Consider the following 22,457-nt stretch of genomic DNA (forward strand, 5'->3'; position numbering starts at 1 on the left):
CCCTCTATTCGATCTGTCAACCAATTTCACTGAGCAACAATAAAAATTACCGATCATACGGTACTAAGTTTGTCTCACTAAAATCGAATATGATAATTATTTTTATTGGCTTCTTCTCGTTTATGAGATACATATAAGCGTATTAAAAAATATGTGCAATTTATACAGATTTTTAGTTTTTGCATTCTTTAACTCAAGCTATAGTATTTTTGTACCAAAAGTGAGTATTGGAACCCATAGTAGGATATTTTTATACTATGTAATCGTGACTCTTCCTCTATTTAAGTATTGTTATGATAAAACGATTAACTATACTTAGATATACATATTTTTTTCCAAAATCTAATCATGAAATTTGTCTATCAGTTCATAATGAATTATCAAATGTTATGAAAAAAGACAGGTTTCAGTCCTCAGTGTGATTGAATTTCTTTATTCAAAGATAATTTTTTATACGGATAAAAGTCATTCAAAATTTCAATTGCCACATATATCCGATCGATTGAAGGCGAATATGTAAGAAGCGACGATGACCTTGCAAGAAGTGGTCTTTAGATGACTATTGATACGGTTAGTGGTCACCGAGCGTTAAAATTGATGAAATGTACGCAGAGCAATTAACCCACAAATAGGAAGTGGTCATACCAGACGTTTGACCGTGAAAATGCGGTTATGTGACGCAACGATAAGAACGGTGAAAGTCCATCAGAGTCGTGAACATACATACATATATAAATAAATATAAAATATCTATTAATAGAAGTCATCTTCATGAAAACGTAAACGGTCAACGAGTATCGATACAGATACGATTGAAGATTAGTTTAAAATATGTACATGACTGAATGTATATGCTCAGTAGATGATACAAATAGTATTGTTGAACAAACAACATATGTACATATGTATGTATTGTGAAAGAAAGAGAACTTCTTAGGAGTCGTCTGTCTTAAGCTGCAATATCGAATTAATCGGGTATAATTTGTTGGTATAAATAATAAGAAGATTGCATCATTTATTTTTTAAATATTTAAATCGGATAAAGTAGCAAAATTTGGACATGAGACGGGCGTCCGTAGTAGTGAATTTTAAAGCAAATCGTGCTCTAGAGACAAGTCATCACTGAGGTTGATAGCTATGGGTCAAAAACGAAACCAGACACGTACAGAAGCAGTTATATTATACATATATTTATTTTTTATATACAAAATTCGAAGTGCATATTTTTAAATTTTCACGATAGGATAATCAAAATAATAAATGTACATATATACATATGTCTGTATATATATGTATGTATATTGGGCCGGAATGAAAAATGCAAATTTGGATTTTCATCGATGCACCTAGTGGAAAACTTTCAAACGATGTAAAAAAATCATTGATTTTTAACAATGTCTTGTGTATCCAATCAATCTCGAAAAAAAAATGTTTTCTTCATACATCTCTTTTTTGACTCTAGTTTTGATTTTTTTACTATTTAAAGTAAATACATGCTCAATATTCACATATTGAAGTTTATTTTCGTCGATTATGGTAAGTATTGACTAATTAACGAGAATGTAAAGTCGCCGTTTCGCTAGAAATACCTCATACAAAGCGCGCCGCTCTCGCAATGGCTGTTTGTATGGGGAAGCCTCATTTTACAAAAATCGTCACTTTATTCATATTCCCGTGATTATTTTGAATACGAAAGTTGTTGAGAGCTTCCTTGGGTATATGCCTTTAATTTGAATACAAAAAATACCTAAAAAAATTATCAATTTTATGAAATATAACGATGCCAAAATGACCTATGTGGCGTTTAATGAAATGTTTTACGTCAAAACAGGTAATTTTGTCCTCCTTACATTTCATAAAATGAATACATTTTTTCGGAATATTTTATGTTCAGATTAAAAGTATATCCTCGAGGAAGCTCTCAACGACTTTTATTTTAAAAATAACTACAGGAACATAAAAAATAGCGCTTCCCCCAAAAAAACATTCATTGCGATCGAGGCGCACTTTTTATGGGGATTTTCGAGCGAAACGGCGATTTTGGATTCTCGTTAAGCAGTTAAAACTCATCATAATCGAACCAAATAAAGTTTAATAGGTGAATATTAGGCGTTAATTTTTTTTAAATAGTAAAAAAATCGAATCTTTCGTAAAAAAAGAAAAAACCTACGTTTTCGAAATAACTTCGATTGGTTGAAGATACAGAGCATTGTTTAAAATCAACGAATTTTTTAATTCAACATTTCCTTCATACACCAATAAATTTCCACTAGGTCCATCGATGAAAATTCAACTTTCAATGCCGGAGCATTTTTCACTCCAGCCTGATGAAATAAATACCAATGAAATTTTATATACATATATATCAATCTACATACATACTTAATATATTATGTGCAATACAATTGAGTGCTTCTCAAACTTGATGGAGAACCTCATTTATGGTAGACATTTACACATTTGCTGGCTTTTTGGGCGTTTACATTTACTTTTGGGCACACCTTTTTTTAGTCATGAGCCTTTTCTACCAAAATTTACAACTTAAAAATTATTATCATTGTGCACAATACGTTCGTAAGTCAAAAATAAATTAAATTAATACCTATTTTAAAATAGTAGCTATTTTATTTCATAAACTGTATATACATATGTACATCCATACGAATAAATTACAGTGAGGTAATAAAGAATGACAATGTTGGATTTAAGACAGTGAGGAATTAAAAGAAAGGATAAATGGTTACAATTCATATTTGAAATTTTTAATATGGAACAATCTGAACATATTTACATTGTAGTCAGATAAAATTGGCAGGTGATTTTTTTTAAATATTGACAAAATTAAATAAAATATAAATAAAAATATCATAAATCATCCATTTTGTAACAAAAATCCAATAAGTTTTTTTGAATTTGTTAATGAAGATTTTCAATTTCGTCCTTTGGTGGCGGAAGAGTTGCAAGATAAGCCAAAGCTCTTACGATAGCTTCGGGAACTGGAGGTGGCGTTGGTAAATGATCTCCTTTTGGTTGATATCCATTCTCATCAGCCGTATACGACAATGAATAAGTTTGTCCATCGATTCCCTAATAGCATAAATTTGACATTTTAAATTATTTAAACAATACATATACAGTACACTTAGTTTATAATATTACTTGATACGAATATTCTCCTTGGACCGCTTCTCCAGCATGCTCTGCATCTATACTTTTAAGTTCTCCCTTTTGCATAACTTTAGTTCCATCTCCGCTTTCATAGCTAAAATTATTTAAATAATTTTCCAAATAGAAAACTTTACACCAGTCGTGAAATATACCACTTAATTTAGTCGCCAAATATTGATCTTACAAATTTTCATCTTTGCAATAGGAAACTGTCGACTAACCTGTACTGGAATTTTCCTCCTATACCTTCGACGATATTTTCAGATGAAATGATCGGTATGATATCCTTAGGTTTCTCCACATCTTCCGCAAACGAGATTGCTAAAAGCGACAGTACGAAGATTGCGAAACGCATTTCGATCAAATTTGGATGACGTGTATGTATATAATTGCAGTCGATTCGCGATTCAATTGTACACTGATGGATCAAATGTTAACACCCGGCCTATTTATACCGAATTTTAGCATTACACACATTGTGTTGATGAGAATGAGAAAAAAATTGCTATTTGCATGGCACGTTTTCAACATAAATTTTCAGATAGCATTTCGAATATGCATTAGTAAGGATATCTTGTGATATTTCTCCTCGAAGGCGTTGAAGAAAAATCGATTTCAACTTTAAGAAATCGGTATTGAGAATTGATATTTCATAAGGTATTATATCCATTGAGTTCAGATGAGATTTGTAATGTACAATTTGAACGACTTCGATTCATTCCATTAACATTTAAACTCTTGTCGTAACATTTCTTGATTGAATTCGAAGCTAATAATTCAAGACGTACACACAAAAATGCACAAATAATTAATATAAAATTTACCATATTATGAAACGTAGGTATATACAAATGTTCAGATGCAAAAAAAAACGTTTGTGTGCATAATCATGCAATTCTAATTTGTGGAATATTGCTAAAGAGTCCCAAGGATGCACTCAAATACGGAAAAAAATCTATTAACCGTTAAAGTACATTCACAATCACCTTCTCGTATACGTGAAAGTATCTGAAAATTTCGCATGCAAATATAAACACAAAATCAATACACACATGTAATAAATACCAAGGATGTCTGCAAATGCATCCCGTTTTTTTTTTGTTTGAATGTTCATTTTATCCAGTTCTTAAATACATACATACATGTTGACATTACCTGACTATTTTTAACTTTTAATTAAAGATCGTAGAAGGTCGATGAAATATAAAGTTTTTCGATATATCTATATGTATGTAGTTGTTGTTCTACACTTGTAATTTAATACGAATTTTCCCAGCCATTATAAAATGAGAGATAAATATTTTAATTAAATAATTGCATAAAATTGATTTAAGGTGGGAATTGAGATAATGATTTGTTGACAAATAAATCGCAAAAAAGTCAAGCAATTTGTCTATCACGATTATCTTACGATGACTAGCAAACTTATTTACCAACAAATAAGTCTTTTGTTCCTAACAAAATATACAATATAACGAAGAAGCTTAGTTTTTTCTATTCATTACATATATTTAACAACAAAAACTAAATCAAGAGACTAGTTTCTTGATATTCCTTTAGTAAGATTCTTGCAGCGTATCATAGCTTAAATCCCTCAAAGAGATATCTGCCGAACAATAACTCCATCAATGCCCACTTTAACCTTTTCAGATTCAGTGCAGATAGTTTTTACGAAAATTTTACATTTGCATATTTCCTAATGCTACAAAGTTATTTTAAACCATAATACTTTAATATACATACATATATAATCACTGGATATAAGTATAAAGTATTTCTTTTTGATTTTGACATTCCTGTATAACTATTGCTACTTGATTACTAAGGGTCTCATACCTTTTTTTTCTTTAGGGTGACGTGTATGAGTGTTTGCTATGCTAATAAAAATCACTGGCAAGTTATATCTCGTCTTATATCTTTATTCCACATTTTTAGTGGAAAGATATCTATGTAATCTTCCTGCAACTCCTTCGATGTATGTAGGTTGTGAAGAAATACCTAATTGCAAACTTCAGTGTAGTAATCCTCGTTTGGAAATATAGCAGCTAACTTGACAAATCCAGATAAGACAAAAATATATTGTTTTGTTTTGTCACTGTTCTTATTTGACATGTTCTGTCATGAAATGTTCTATTTTATCATGTGTTATCTTGATCTGTTTTATCATGTTCTGTTTTATCGTGTTATATTTTACCATGCTCTGTTTTATCATGCTCTGTTTCATCATGTTATTTTTATCATGTTTTGTTTTATCATGCTATTTTTTATCAATTTCTGTTTTATCTTTTTCTGTTCTATCATTTTATGTTTTATCATGTTCTATTTTATCATGATCTGGTTATTAATGTTCTAGTTATTCATGTTTTTTTTCATGTTCTGTTTAATGTTGTTCTATTTTACCAAGTTATGTTTTATCATGTTCTGTTTCATTATGCTATTTTTATCATGTTTTGTTTTATCATGCTATTTTTTATCATTTTCTGTTTTATCATGTTCTGGTTATTGATGTTCTGTTTTATCATGTTCTATTTTATCATGAGCTGTTTTATATTTTTCTGTTTTATCATGTTATGCTTTTATCACGATCTGGTTATTTATGTTTTGGTTATCCATGTTTTTTTTCATGTTTTCTTTTTCATGTTCTGTTTTATCATGTTCTGTTCTATGATGTTTTGTTTTATCACGCAATTTTTAGCATGTTCTATTTTATCATGCTCTTTTTTATCGTTTTCTGTTTTATCATGTTCTGGTTATTTACATATGTTCTGTTTTATCATGTTTTATTTTATAATTTTCTGTTCTATCATGTTATTTATATGTACATACATATATCTAGACGTTAATGTAAGACATGCCTGTCGTATTATCACTCGATAAAAAATATGTCGCATTATTATATTATATTAACATAGACCATGTGCCTCACATATGTATTTGAATAACTTTACGTTTAATGACAGGCTTTAAACTCTAAAAATATGATCATTTCCAAGCACGTTCCTGTAGATTTTTAAAAATGTTCGCATAGGTACTTATTACAGTAAGTTCTAGATATATACATATTACATGCATGTACTATCTTTTAATTTAGTTAAGTAACATAATATATGTCAGAGTGGAATTATCAAATGCACATATTCTCTATTTGTTATATGATTTGATTTTGATTTTTAAGTGCTTTTTATTATTACTAAATTATGTTCAAAATACATCTTCTATTTATTTTAATAGCTACTGATCTACTGATCATTTTCTATTTTACAATTTTAATTTAATTTTGTTATTAATCATAGTATTATACATATTATTCTTATGTTAATGTACAGCATAATAGGAAAAAGAGCTCAAAAATCTATCTACAATTCTTATAAATGCTCATAATACATCCAATATACATAATATTAATTAAAGACTTTCTAAAGTCGACGATCTAAAGCAGATTGTGTTTAGGTAATCTGTGTGTAATACCTGAAGGGTATAGACATTTTGTTGTAATCACCGAGACTCTTCACAAGTGTGTTAGTATGTTTGTTTATTTTTTTTTTATTTATTATTTACATACATATTTTCACATACATATATACAAATATACCAGGAAGGCTTAACAGGTAAACCCCAAATGCACCTTCCTGGTCCACATAATTATTACATAGATACATGTAAATCTAAATATCTAACATCTATGGTCAGTATACATATATTACAAACATCGTATTAATACGATAAATAATGATGAATAACATTCATGTAACAATACGATTTTTTTTATATTCGATAAACAACCACATAGACATCTATGGTGAGCAATATGGCGAAACCTAAGATATAACAATAACTAAAGGTTCGCAACAGAAAATTGGGAAGGAAACGCCAATTTTACAGGAATCGTTTCAATGTAAATCAGAAAAATTGGCAAATTCTGATAAGAAACGATCGACCTAGACAAATCAAGGTCTGGCCAACAGCAAGTGAATCGAACTCGTAACATCAAGTACGAAATAATTCAACATTCACCACTAGACTACGCTGCTGGTGGTTGTTAGTGATTATGTCATAGAATCTACTGGTTAGTTTGTGAGCAATGTTTGTAACAAACGAAATAATTTTTATGGCATACAGTTTTTTCAAGTTACTATATATGTCATATGATAATAAAATATGAGAAAGTCTGAAATGGCAGTCAGTAATAAAATATTTAGGAGTAACGTTTGATAAAAGAATGAGATGGGCACCTCACATTGAGGCAGCGAAATGCAAGGCGATGCGGGGTATATCCTCAATATATCCAATATTTAATCGCCATAGTTCTTTATCAACGCTAAATAAAATAAAATTATATCGCGCGCTCATATTACCATTATTAACCTATGCTTCACCTGTATGGAATAACGCCTCGAATACTAACCTTTCCAAGCTCCAAGTAATACAAAATAAATCCCTAAAAATAATTTATAATACACCCATATATACTAACCTGAAAAAACTGCATGCCATATATAATATTCCGTTTGTTACAGACATTACTAACAAACTAACCAGTAGATTCTATGACAGAATCACTAATAACCATACTAACGCACTTGTGAAGAGTCTCGGTGATTACAACAAAATGTCTATACCCTTCAGGTATAAACACAAATTACCTAAACACAATCTGCTTTAGGTCATCGACTTTAGAGAGTCTTTAATTTATGTTATGTATTAGATGTATTATGTTATGTATGTATGTATTAGAAATCTGTGATTACTAACCAAATTAAATTAAAATTGTAAAATAGAAAATGATCAGTAGATCAGTAGCTATTAAAATAGATATATGATGTATTGCGAACATAATTTCGTAATAATAAAAAGCATTTCAAAATCAATATGATAATAAAAAAAAGTTAACAAAGTTTGTCCTTTTTTTCTTAACGTATAAATTGACGGAGTTATTTAATCTCTAGTAGATAGGTACCTTACGAGAGACATGTCTGCAATTAAATCTTTAGATTATTTTAACTCAAAAAATAAATTCGATATTCAAACGAAAAGTTTGTCAAGCGATCCGCTAAATTCGACAGTTATCGCACATTACGTGCCTCAGGTTTGTATTAGGCAGATATATGTATGTAGAAGTATTATACGAAATGTCACAGTTGACATATGTATGTATGTGTATGTACGTATGTACACGGGTAACGTCATTTAGATATATTAGATTTTGGAATATAACATTTGTATTCCATGTGGCGAGTTGGCGATCGACCGTACTTGCGGTATGTGCATCAGCGATCGCCAAACCTTGAACTTTGATTATTTGACGGAATAAAGGAAACGCAAATGCTTGGACGATGCGCGGGGATGCGAGAGTGTGAGCTGATTTTCCAACAAGTTTTTTTTCTCTCTCCATCTTCATCCAAATCAAACAGAGTCACCACCGACCAAGGTCAGCGCGAGCAGGATACTCCGAGTCGATCGTGATTGTCCTATTAATATCCTGATTTTATGGCTTGCCTCTTACAGGATCTTATCGGTGGCATTTTTGTGTCTACCTTTTAAATTTTTCGATTTCCTTGAACGGTCGACAAATATTTGTTTATTTTATTTATTTTTTACATACATTCAAACCAGGAAGGCCTTACAGGTAAGCCCCAATGCGCCTTCCTGGCCAATTACAAACAATGTAGCATTTTTACATACCTCCTTTACGTTTCACATGGCTTTCGTGTCAGTGGTCATTTTTATCTCTTATCCGATCGTTTTCATACTTTGCCATATTGCTCATTTTGGTCATCAATATACGTTAATGTATCGTCTGCCATTACGTTGGAGATAAAATATCGTATACAATGCGTAACAAATATCCAGAATCTCGGATACGGTGACGTTTATGACGGTACGTTAGGCTACCATAATCTATCTTTAACCTTTTCGCCTTGATTTGCTATTTCAGATTTTAATTGTTTAAACGCATATAATTCACTCTATATTTTATAAAATTTGTTCTATAGGTTCTCGTTATCTCTAATATTTAAATATTTATAGTTTTAACTCTCATGTGTATATATAAATTTCAAACTTGGCGTCTAGCTTCATGTAATGTAATACACGATATATATTGATTTTTGGCCAAATATGTAAAATCTGACATTTCACTGTATATCTCCTCAGTCGGTTTTATCTGCGAGATAAGTATTCAATAAGAAGTTATGTTGTATGTAATTGTTAATATGATTTACAATAAGCTTACATACATTTAGTTTTTTACAATAAGCTTACATACATACATACATCACATATAATTATTTTTAGTTATCAGCTGATTTAATTTATCTGATGATTGAAAAGTTCATTTCTGTAAATACATAAACTCATTTATGGACAATCACTCATTGATAATCTATTCTTAAAGCAAATCATTAAAGCAATCTTAGCATTAATAACCTATTCTTAACTGCATAAATGAGTATACATATGTATCTCCGGCTGCAACTCATTACCTCAAATTTAAATTTTTAATCCTTCAAAACAAACTTTCTAACCAATACAAGCTACATACATATGTACACAGATCAAAGAGTGATAGTTTTATTTTTAGTTATCAGCTGATTTAATTTTTATTACACAAGTCAATGAATTACGAGACACTGAAAACTCATAATTAAGAAGACATCTATGAATTGTACATACATTTTATTGTACATTCATCATACTCAAATAGTGGTGACATAGTAGGTAGGAAGGTTTCTAGCCAATTTAATCGGGAACCGTTTCAACAATGAAATCAGAATAACTAAAAATAAAACTATCACTGTTTGATCTGTGTACATGTATTAAGCTTGTATTGGTTAGAAAGTTTGTTTTGGAGAAATAAACAAGGAAATTTGAGGTTATGGGTAGCTGTTGAACTAATTGTATGTGATGTATAAGCTTATTGTAAAAAACTAAATGTATGTAAGCTTATTTTAAATCATATTAACAATTAGATACAACATAACTTCTTATTGAATACTTATCTCGCAGATATTAATCAGTGAAGATATATAACTCAGTGAAGAGATATACTTTTAGCAGTGAAATGTCAGATCTGACACATTTGGCCAAAAATCAATATACATATATCTTGTAATACATCACACGAAACTAGACGCCAAATTTGAAATTTATATATACATATGAGAGTTAGAACTATAAATATTTATATATTAGAGATAACAAGAACCTATAGAGCAAATTTTATGAAATATAGAGTGAATTATAGGCGTTTAAACAATTAAAATCTGATATGGCCATATCAAGGCGAACAGGTTGAATATAGATTATAGTAGCTTGCTAGACGTCACCGTACCCAAAATTGTGGATATTTGATACGCATTGTATACGATATTTTATCTCCAACGTAATGGCAGACGATACATTAACGTATATTGATGACCAAAATGAGCAATATGGCAAAGTATGAAAACGATCGGATAAGAGATAAGAGATATAAAAAATTACTTCTTAAACGAAGACCATGTGAACTGTATAATAGGTATATAAAAATTGGCAAACTCTGATAGGAAACGATCGACTTGAAGTCACAAATACCTGACCAAAGTCGAGGTGAACTCACGGGATTGAACCCGGCAAAATCCCAACCACCGACCCATGCTGCTGACAAAACTAATGCATCTATATATGTATATAAAAACAATGTTTGTCTGTCTGTCTGTCTCAAATAGGCTCCCAAACTAAAGAACTGATTACGATGGAACTTTCAGGATTTGTTGTATGCATGTCCGGAAAGATTACTGTGAAACAAAAGGGAAAAAACCTCTTAATAATAATATTCGTAGTTATGATTTTACTGACGCGAAAGTATGAAGCACCAGTGTGTAGTTAAGGAAATGTTTACGTTAGTAACCAACTTGCGCGCACGCATTGCCAACGTACTAATAAATTTCGTACCACTCATACCAACCTGACATTACGTACCACTCATAACAATCCTACATATGTATATAAATCAATGTTTGCCTGTCTGTCACGTATGCCTTCCTATACTTGACTATAATTTAATTTGATTATTAAGTATTAATTTGAAACTGAAACATTCACTTATCGAAACGCATCGAGAAATGGAAACGGGAAAGGGAATTGCATGCGTTATTGTACGATGGAACTTAACTAATGCATCTATATATGTATATAAAAACAATTTTTGTCTGTCTGTCTGTCTCAAATAGGCTCCCAAACTAAAGAACTGATTACGATGGAACTTTCAGGATTTATTGTCTGCATGTCCGGGAAGCTTACTGTGAAAAAAATCGGCCAAAAAAAGGGACGGAAACGGGAAAAACGGGAATGAGTGGCATTGCAACGCAATAAGTTCAAATGTTTTTAGTGTAAAACAAACAAATATTTGAATAATTTTAGATGTATTCACTGCCTGCGTTTTTCCGACAAATGGGAACGGGAACGAGAACGGGAACGAGAATGGGAACGGGAACGGGAACGAGACCGGGGACGGGAATTGCATGCGTTTTTGTGGCATTGCAACGCATGCCGGGTTCAGCTAGTAGTTTAATAAAATCTTAAAATATAAGCGTTGGTGTTTATTCCGACAAAAAATAGACTGATTTTAACAATAACTATGTAAATTGCCATACGAAATTGGTTTAAATAAAGATTTGTTCCATAATTTTTATGTATCAATGATGTCAAATAATTTTATATTATAATGTCTAACAATAGTAAATTAACTGACATGATATCAAAATAATACTGTTGCGTAGGGGTGGGTGGAGGATCCAAGTAAAAGGTCAACAGTCGTTTCACAGCATTTATTGATGATTAAGGAGATACACGCACTGGCAGTGCTCAGTCCAGAACGACCTGATATCGCCTACGTACCGCCTTATAAAGTGTAGATCTCTCAGGACGTCTAATCTGTTTACCTGTTGTATAGTCACGTATTCGGATATGTATTTCCACGACATTGGGTCTCCCCTTACCGATTCTGAGAAAGGCCTAATAACGGTCATTGTTTAGCCTAAATGCACTTAGAGTCCAGATATAATCTTGGAAGTAAGTACAAGCACTTAGTTAATCCGTTAACAGACATCCATTGGTCCTAAGTGCAAGCACTTGGTTAATCCGTTAACAGATAACCCTTGAACGGTCACATAGTCTCTGGGATTCTTTTCGCTTAATCCGCGGCGTACGTAACAATACTATTAAAAAGTGTAAACATCACCTTGAAAGTATTTATGTATAATTAAAATACGATATTAAGTCTTTAAATATTATATTTAAGTTTTCTTTAAGCGTACATTTTTTTCTTTTAATTTATTTTGTTAAAAAAAATAGTTTGACGCTCTTCGTTCAATGGTCAATGTTAAGGAGTAACTTCAAGGTTATTTTCATAGGTACATTTTTTTCCAATATTGAATTTTCTACACAAACAGTATGCAAACACAATACGTAAGTGGGTTCACTAGTTGTATAATATTATAACACTTTAATTTAATAATGCTTCTTTGACCGTCCATATAAGGCGCATTGCGAATGAACACTTATGTATATGAATGAATTATTCACTTGATTGAAACGAATCACTTTAAAAATCCTTTGCATGCAATTGCCAAGCTCACAAGACACTTTTGAATTCTCAGAATCGTAATTTCGAAAATGAAATCTACCAAATAAAATCACCAAAAGTTATATCTGCGGAGTTGACGCATTGCAGAATTTTTCAGTTTTTGCTCGTCTTCGCATTGCACAATCCCCGTTTAAAAATATATAGGATAATGCATCAGAAAGAGAAATTGTTCTTGACATACTGCGGTTTTATCGACCTCCATTATCTCATTCAGTTTCAAACACTCCCTTCTGGGTCCGTTCCGAGAAGACTGATTACTTAATATAGCGAAACGTACATACGTGTGACTCGTTCCATGAATAAATGCTCGCAAGCGAAATGAAATATGCATATACATAAATGTAACCGAATTTTCCTTTTAATAAATAATTTTTACATTGCAAAACAAACAGAAAAGAGTCGTCATTGAATTTACATATAGATAAGTGAGTGTTACAGTGAATTTTACAAGTGACTCCTTTTTTTTTATATTCATAACAAACAAGACGGTAAACATGACCGAGAGTAAACGTGTACAAATATTGATTTTTATGTAAAAATACATTACCACTATTACGACAACCTTCACATTTCATCTATATTTATTTATTTCCATCAATTTTAATTTTCAAAGTTGCCTTGTACCGAATTTTACCTAAACATGCATTACATATATTATATGTACTAAGCGCATACTAAATACCTTAAACGAAACGTATGTTTGAGTTCGTACTTAGAATTATAACATTCAATATGAATTATACTGAATAAATTACAATGTGTAAGTTTGGATTTTGTGTAAGCAAGCCTAATGGCGTTAAAAATTGAAAATATACACGTCGTTGCGTAATCTTGTCGTTTATGTCATTCTTTTTACTGAAATAGCGCAGAATAGGAAAGTCATAATATTTACTAATCAATTGTCTTTATGTTGTAGTGATTTTGTATGGAAAATCAATTACAACGTACGCTAAATAAGAACACGACTCGTCTTCGAGACGACTTACCCGACATGTGAGTAAATCAGTATAGATTATTTATAAATCAATATTTAATTCTCGCAATGAATCGTTATACAACAAGAACAAAGAGCACTTTGGTGGAAATTTTACATTTTTTTTCATTCGCCAAAAACTTACACACATAGGCAAACAATGTCACAGCGAGCGGACAAATACTCAACATTGTGAAACTGTGATAAACATTGAATAAATAGCACGGATAGTAATTTTTTCAATTCGATGTTCAATTTAAGACAAATTGATGAAATATGTATTATTATATGTATTATTTACGCAAACTTTACTAGCGTCCTGTACTGACGCAATTATTATAATATTAAACTTTATGTATGTATGTATGTATGCAGAAGGAAAAACAGAAGATTTTCTCTCTCAAGCACTTACTAGGAAATCGTGGGTGTAAAATATTTAAGTACAACAATTGAATAACTCCTAAAACAAATGTATAAACGTAAAGAGTATGTGCCAATAAATCAAACTTGTTATTTAAATTAATTCTAACACGAAACATAATATATTATTAATATTGTTGCGTGATTGAAAAATAAATAAAATTAAAATAAATTTTAATATGGTTTATAGACTAGTAAGCCTGTTCGAAGAGAATTTCAATTTTTTGACGAGCTATGTATTTTAAAACAATATTTAAATTATGTATGTACATATATCGTTAGACTTGCTTGTAAACCTCGAAAATCTAAAATTACGTTTTCTACATATAAGAATTACATCTTAATCCACCATCCAAATTTCAAAAACAATAGAAGTTAACCAGCAACATAGATCAGTGATTAGCATGTAATGGTTTCGATTGTGTGATCACGGGTTCTATCCCTTGATTTGTAACTCCAAGCTATCTCCAATTTGTCTGATTTCATTGGAAACGGTACCAACAAATTGGCAGTCTTGTCCTATTTCTCGCCAAATTTGAGTTTACTTTTTATTTCTTATAATTTGCTGATATTTAAAAATGTGGCAAAAGTTTGTCCATATATGTATGTCTCTACGAAGATTTTAATGTTTATGATCGATGTTTGTAATTGGCCTTCAATAATACTTATGTAGTGTTGACCACAGATGTCGTGTAAATAAAAAATGGGTATATACCTGTATAAAAAAATAAATTAAAAAAAAAATATTAAAATAGCAAATAAACATATACTTATTTTTAAAACAATAAAATGGATATATGTACATACATACATGCATAATAAAACATCGTCACTTTTATTAAAACATACTACATTTATTAAAGACCATTAATCAATGATATAAACAAAATGTTTAAACATATACAAATGTAGAATCTCATTAATATTATAGAATAGCTAAAATCTTCTGATAATTCTGGTAATGCATTCTTTTTATTTAAAACTATTTCATTTCATTTTTAAAAGCTTTTCATTATTCATTAAGTATCTGTATGACTATTTTGTTTTTTTTTTATTTTATTTTTATTTTAAGTTTATGTTTGGATCATTGTGGTATATGCCACAATGGTCAAAAAATACAGAGAGATGAGAAAAATAAAAATATATATATGTACATATGTACATATATACACAGACAAAAAATACATTTAAATATTATCATAAAAAAACAATAGCATTACAATAATAATAAATAAAGTAAAAATATCAAATAATAAAATACAAAGTAGGAATGTCTTGCACCTATAGCCAGCACCAATATATAAGAACCAGCCACAAATACAAAGCATCTCTGCCCAAATGGAATAGAGAAGATCAATATTCCACTCATACATCACATTAAATTATGAAAATAATGATGAGCGCAGGCTACCAGACAAAAACAAGGTTAAAATTACCTCCGATAACCTGCGCTCACTGAGGTGGAAAATATCGCATTCATGCTCAGCAGCAACGATTTCATTGAGAAGTCGAATATATGTATCTTGTATATATTTATATTCACAATACGTCTTATAATATAATTAATAGTCCATGACTATATATTTTTGACATATTGCACACTTTATTTTAATAAAAACAAATAGATTTTGAGCTATGACTTAAATACTAATATTAAAATAGCATTAAAAATACTAACATGAAAAAAATGTATAGAATACTTATAGATAATGATAACTAGATCAATAGCTATTAGAATAGACTTGAGACGTATTGTGAATATAATTTATGAACAATAAAAAGCTTTTAAACCTCAAAATCGATAAGGTTTTTTTAATTTTTAAATGCTTTTCATTATTACTAAATTGTGTTCACAGTATCTACATCTTATATCTATTTTAAAAGCTACTGATCTACTGATCATTTTCTATTTTACAATTTTAATTTTGTTAGTAATCATAATATTATATTATTCTAATGTTAATGTATGTACAGCATAATAGGAAAAAGAGCACAAAAACCTATTTACAATTCTTATAAATGCTCATAATACATCTAATACATAATATTAATTAAAGACTTTCTAAAGTCGACGATCTAAAGCAAATTGTGTTTAGGTAATCTGTGTGTTATACCTGAAGGGTATAGACATTTTGTTGTAATCACCGAGACTCTTCACAAGTGTGTTAGTATGGTTGTTAGTGATTCTGTCATAGAATCTACTGGTTAGTTTGTTAGTAATGTCTGTAACAAACGGAATATTATTTATGGCATGCAGTTTTTTCAAGTTAGTATATATGGGTGTATTATAAGTTATTTTTAGGGATGTGTTATATGATAATAAAAAAAAAAAGTTTGTCTCTTTTTTGTGAACGTATGAATTGACGGAGTTATTTATCAAATGCAATCAAATCTCTAGATTAATTTAACTCAAAAAATAAATTTGACAGTCCAATTTTTTTTTTATCAATAACTCTATGACACATTTTCAGTGGTTCTATTAGCAATTTCAGCTCATTATAAGCCCAAGTTAAACAGTTTTTCTTGCGGAACTTTTCGACTATGCCAAAATAAATGTAGTCGTCTTCGTCAAGTGTATGTACAGAACACGCATCGTTGAGGTTGAATCACTTAGCGACAAATGGCCAGCGGGTAGGGGGCTCTCAGTGCAAACAAAATCGTCCCATATAAATGTGCCCGAATCCTTCTCGAGCTCGTGTCACCATCCAAGTGCAACGCGAGCCACACATTTCTCAACGCACTTCGTTCAAATCATTCGTCATGAAACTATCGGGGTGTTTGGTATTGTGTGGATTGGCCCTAGTCGTGGCTGCACCTCTAGAGCCTGCTGTTGCATCGGCAGACGCAACCCCTGTACCCATCGTGGCCCAGCTTGAGGAGTTCGACGAGAAGGGTGGATACAAATACAGGTATGTGTCGTGTCGGTTGTTCATATATCGCCGTTGATTGTGTGATTTGGCTTTAACTCGAATTGGTGATGATCTTTGCAGTTTCGAGTCTGGAAATGGTATCAAAGTCGAAGGGTCCAGCTTCGTCAAGACGATTCCGTTCAGGAGGACGAAGGAGAATGCCGATTTGAAGGACGCTCCTACGAACGAAGAGATTCAAGTGTTGGAAGGGTCATATTCTTACATCGCTCCCGACGGTAGCATGATCAGTTTGAAGTGAGTGTTTGTTTGCTATTTTAATTATTTCAATATGTTACATACCTAATTTTATCATTGAGTTTGAGATTTGAGTCATTCCATGGACAAAGTCGATGGTATAATTTTATATATTGAATTTCTTTGTAGTTTTTGCTTCAATTTTTTTTCTTACTTGGAACATATCATTCTCTCAATCAAAGTCGACGATTTAATTTCATATATTATAATCATAAACGCAATTCTGAATTGCAAAAAAGAAACAACCTTAAAAACCATAAACAAAAGTTATCGTCACAAACGTTTTTAGTTTATAATTTAAAAATATATACATGTGCTTAAACATTAATTCCATACACATGTATGCTTTAGCTTAGAATCCATTGTTTTTTCCTTTGCTTTATGAACGCATTATAGCTTAAATGTTCGTTTATTACCGTAATTCATTCAAAATTTCACACATTTCTTGCATAACTTTGACGGTATATTTCAAGCTTACTGTAAATCAATAGTCTAATTAAATAGTTATAATATAAAGCATATTTCTTATTCTATTAAATTATGTAAGCATTATTACTGTACGAGAGATAGTCTCAGATTTATATCGAATTTAAAAGCGATATGTTTTGCGAAAATACATATGTAAATATATATTGCGTATATGTAGGTACATAAAATTTTCAATAATATAAATAAACAGAGTAAATGTCTTATATAATAAATATGTTAAAAGACAAAATGAGAGCTTTTAAAAGCTCAGATTGGCAATCCTTAGTGAATTTTATAATAATGTAGGCTAAAATCATCACTTCTATGGGAGCTTTAAAAATTGTAACACTCAATTCAACCAATTGTAAAAATTATGAATATTTCAGATACATTGCTGATGAAAATGGCTTCCAACCCATTGGCGATCATCTCCCAACCCCACCTCCAGTCCCAGAAGCGATCCAAAGAAGCCTAGCAGCAGTATCTGAAGTCGAAACAATCCAACCAGTAGCCCAGGCTTCAGACGCACTATCGGTCAGGATTCAACCAGATCTCAAGACCATTGAAGAGGCTGTCGAACCAAAAGAAGAAAAAATCGAATTGCCAGTAGAAGAGGCTACCAAATAATTCATATGGATATTAACAATAAAAAAAAAACGCTCACTGCCTATACATATAAACTATTATCTATACATTATGGAGATTTAAACTCCTTATCTTAAAATTACGAAAGTCAACTTCGTTGAGTCAATAAAAAAAAGTCAATTAATTATAATTATGTGTGTTTAAGTGTGTAATATTTGTACTGCTATATTTTTTTCAAACAAAAATTATTGTAAAAAAAAGCATTGTGCCATTACATTGTACTTTGTATGTGAGTACTATTACGAAAAATATATATGTATATATCTTTTTTTTAATATTTATCTTTTATTTTTAATTTCATCGTATATATGTAAATGTGTATCGCTTTCTTCTCTTCTTAATGCGGATAAGGATGTTTTTCAATCCATGGAAAATTGCATTGTTAGTGACTTTTTTAAAAGTAAAAGTTATTTGTTTTGAATATTTTCATGCTTGAGACATAAATGGGTCAAAATCGGATGAAAAAGCGTTTTTTCTACAGCACAAATGAACGGACAATGTTATGATGTCACAGAGAGAACAATTGGCATAGTCAAGTCTCCACCTCGAAAAACACAAAAGCGCCTTATAAATATTCAACATTTGAGTTTTCTAAATCGTATTTTATAGACGTCGCTCACGTCTCACATTGACGTTTAGATACAATGAGTTTTCAATTTTAAAGGATTCATAGACATTCGAATTTGCTTCCGACGCAATGTTTGCCAAATGCTCTCATTGCACTCTCAAATTCAATGGAAAATAATTACAAATTATAAACATGTCAGTACTGAAATGAACAAAAGAGCGTTTTGATTTCCGTTATAGCATCATTGTTACGGATGACTTTCTTTTCAGTGTTTTTTTTTTTTAGCTGTTTCAAATGCGCTCTTATCATAAATATTTAAAGTGTGTTGCAATTCGGCACGTATGCGATGTCAAACGGTCATGGCGTGAAGCCATCCCGCATTTCTCTTCATTTCAATTTCTTTTGTTGTTGCTTTTTTTTATCATTTTTGCTGAATAATATACGTATACGTCTTGCACGTGCTCTGAACAAAAAGTACGCTATTTATGAATATGCTATGCAAAATATTCAGCTTCTTTTCCGGAACTCCGTGCGACTTGCGACTGTGTCCAATTACCTGTTTGCAAACAATAATTTCACCAAAAGTCACGAATCCATTTAGCTTTTGATGAAACATGTCAATTATATTGTTTCACTAAAATACAATTAAATATATTTATGGATAATTATAACCACTTGTTGATTTCAATTGACTGAAATTATTTGAATGTTTGATACATACTCATAATACAAAATTAATTAAAAATTTAAATTATTATTTAATTTAAATATACCTGAAACTAGTCTGAAATATTATTTGTTATTTTTTATGTGTCCACTATATGATAAAGATGACTAAAAAGTGACCCAGATCGCGTTGATGATACTAAATCGTACGCCATGTATGTATGTATGTGCTCGGTGTTTCCAGCTGGGAAGGGCGTTTCTTCAGTTCATTCTTAATTCATACGATCTTATTATTTCGAAAAATTTCTATTATATCTCTTCAAATATGGGAATAACCACTATCGATCTCTCTGTGTCTGCGCCTTTATTGTTTTCTTTTAATTATTAATTTAGTTCTTTTTTTTTCATATAATAGATTTTTATAATAAAGTTGAACTAAACTAGCATGAGTTAATGTACATGCTATCGCATTCAACCCCCCCCCCCTCCCCCCACTCGACCTGCGACGGCCAATTACATTTCGTTTCAGTTTCGTTTTGCAACATTTTGGTCAAGAAATACAACATTGTCCGTGCGTATAGCAGTCGGTAGAATTTGAGTTTTATTTTTTGTTAGTTTTGAGTTCGTGTTACGTATTTTAAAATATTTACATTAATAAAATTTTAATATAAAATACGTAAGTGGTTGATAATATAAATTTATTTATGGAATACGTATATATTTTATATTAATGGGAATTTATATTATTTAGACGATAAAAGTTACAGTAATATAATTAAAAGACAGAAAAACTTACAGTAATATAATTAAAGACCTTGCATTGAATTATATTGTAATAATATTATATAATTAAATAAGAACTAATAAAAAATAAAAAAAAATTATTTTATGTCTCGTATGTTATATTATGTCTAGAAATTATTTTATGTCTCGTAAGTCTCACATTGGATCAACTATAGTAAGAATATGTACATAGATATCAAATTTCCAAAAAAACAAATACTCAAGTAACTTTTTAACAGAATAAACTTTATTTTTGCAAACATTGACGAAACGAATTAATCTACAGCTAACCAGAATCTGAACAGTTAAGTAAAAAAAAAAAAAAAAACTATTAATTATAAACTTAAAGCAGAATTGTCTGAAGGATTATCTTTTATATTCAATTACAAAAATTCACACTTCATTATATACCGATCTTGAATTACATATATGACTTCAAGTTTGAATTAGTGTTAAACAATTATTAAAAATTTACACATATCATAACATTATTACATATTAATAATATTTTATATTATATGAATAGAGAAATGATGAAATTAAAAAAAAACACCTTCGTAATATAGTAAAACATTGTATGTAGATTTAACATACATATATATGTATATCATTAACAATCGATGACGATTCAAATACCTACTTTTACATAAGAGTGAATTCATACAATTTTCACTAAAAAACAAAGGCACAAAAAGCTCCATATATTTTTGACGCGTTTTTGCGTGACTGTGTATAATGTTGTATGCGTCATAAATTTAATCATTTGATATAAAGTTGAAAATCGTGCACTTTGTTTGATACAACTTATCCGAACGGTGCTATCGGCTCTGGGCAAAAAATATATATTTATTTTTGGAGATTTTTGGATGTTCGCTTCCGGTCGGAAGTGCGATATCGATATCGATAAGCAGGCAGCTAACTGCCCACGAGGGGAGAGACATTTCATAAGAACAAAGAGTTATGTCATGGCGCCTTTCTATGCACGTGAATTCTCAAATGTGTTACGAAACGACGACGACGCCTTTATTATTTTCGTTTGGTGACGAAACGTCATACCATCCGACGACTCTCATCTAGGAACCGAAACGAGAAGAAAACAAATTCGACATGAATAACATTAAAACGGGATTTCCTCTTTCGAGAAGAAGGTAATTGAGTCTGTCCATACGCGAGAGTTTCACATATTGTCGCATTTGCATACTCGTCGGAGACATTGTACATAATTCGATTAAAAATAATACTTTCTTCATTATTGAAGGTGATTGTTTATAACGTCTTTTACTTTGAATTCACTTTGAAATATGACGGAGGATTTTAGCTTACGATTTCTTACGAAAATGAAAATGTCAGAGTTGCTGCTTCACAAAGTATTTAGTCTCCAGTATTTACTTTGTGAACATCATTCCAAAAATTCACATGACTTCATACAAAACTCCATACATTGTAATCCAAACTTTTACGCAATGCTGTAAAGTGATTGTAAGTCACAGGACTATTTTATTTGCCTCCAACTATTGTTGATATATTCAATAATTTAAATCCATATTATTTCAAAGCGAAAGATAATTTGGATTTAATAAAAGTGAAGAACCCAAAAGCTGACACTATTGATACTAATTAGCAATATATTTTTTTATAAACGTCACGTTGCAAAAGTTTTGGCTGTGCGAAAATTGTTTTTAATTATTTTAATTCGATCCGGTTTGCATCTTAGATAAATTATTTACCATTTTTTGCAGTGGAGATGTCAGTAAAAATTACTCATTATTTTCACTTAGTATTTGCTCATTACATTTGTCCAAAATTAAATGATGTAAGTTTGGTTTCTATTGAAAAATCTATTTATTTAGCTAATATAACGTACATACGTTTATATATAATGATCTAATCTTATTTAAATTAAATGTTAATTCACGCAAATCAAATCGGCCATATTACGAATCGAATTAGTGTTATTACTATAATTTCTTTTGATGT

The 22,457-nt window shown here is 30.5% G+C and overlaps 2 protein-coding genes across 2 annotated transcripts; one reads left to right on the forward strand and one right to left on the reverse strand.

Moving 5' to 3' along the window:
• Positions 1-2,592: 2,592 nt before the first annotated feature.
• LOC143923266 (endocuticle structural glycoprotein SgAbd-3-like) lies at positions 2,593-3,590 on the reverse strand. Its single transcript, XM_077446865.1, has 3 exons — positions 3,390-3,590; positions 3,160-3,262; positions 2,593-3,087 (listed from the first exon to the last, which is right to left on the reverse strand). Exons 1-3 carry the CDS (start codon positions 3,521-3,523, stop codon positions 2,917-2,919), a joined length of 408 nt encoding a protein of 135 aa, XP_077302991.1. The 5' UTR covers positions 3,524-3,590; the 3' UTR covers positions 2,593-2,916.
• A 13,204-nt stretch (positions 3,591-16,794) lies between these two features.
• On the forward strand, positions 16,795-18,737 carry LOC143923235 (uncharacterized). The gene is made up of 3 exons (XM_077446816.1): positions 16,795-17,095; positions 17,177-17,350; positions 18,205-18,737. Exons 1-3 carry the CDS (start codon positions 16,857-16,859, stop codon positions 18,443-18,445), a joined length of 654 nt encoding a protein of 217 aa, XP_077302942.1. The 5' UTR covers positions 16,795-16,856; the 3' UTR covers positions 18,446-18,737.
• The last annotated feature ends 3,720 nt before the right edge of the window (positions 18,738-22,457 follow it).

Source organism: Arctopsyche grandis, chromosome 1, assembly GCF_051622035.1.
Source record: "Arctopsyche grandis isolate Sample6627 chromosome 1, ASM5162203v2, whole genome shotgun sequence".
Lineage (NCBI taxonomy): Eukaryota > Metazoa > Arthropoda > Insecta > Trichoptera > Hydropsychidae > Arctopsyche > Arctopsyche grandis.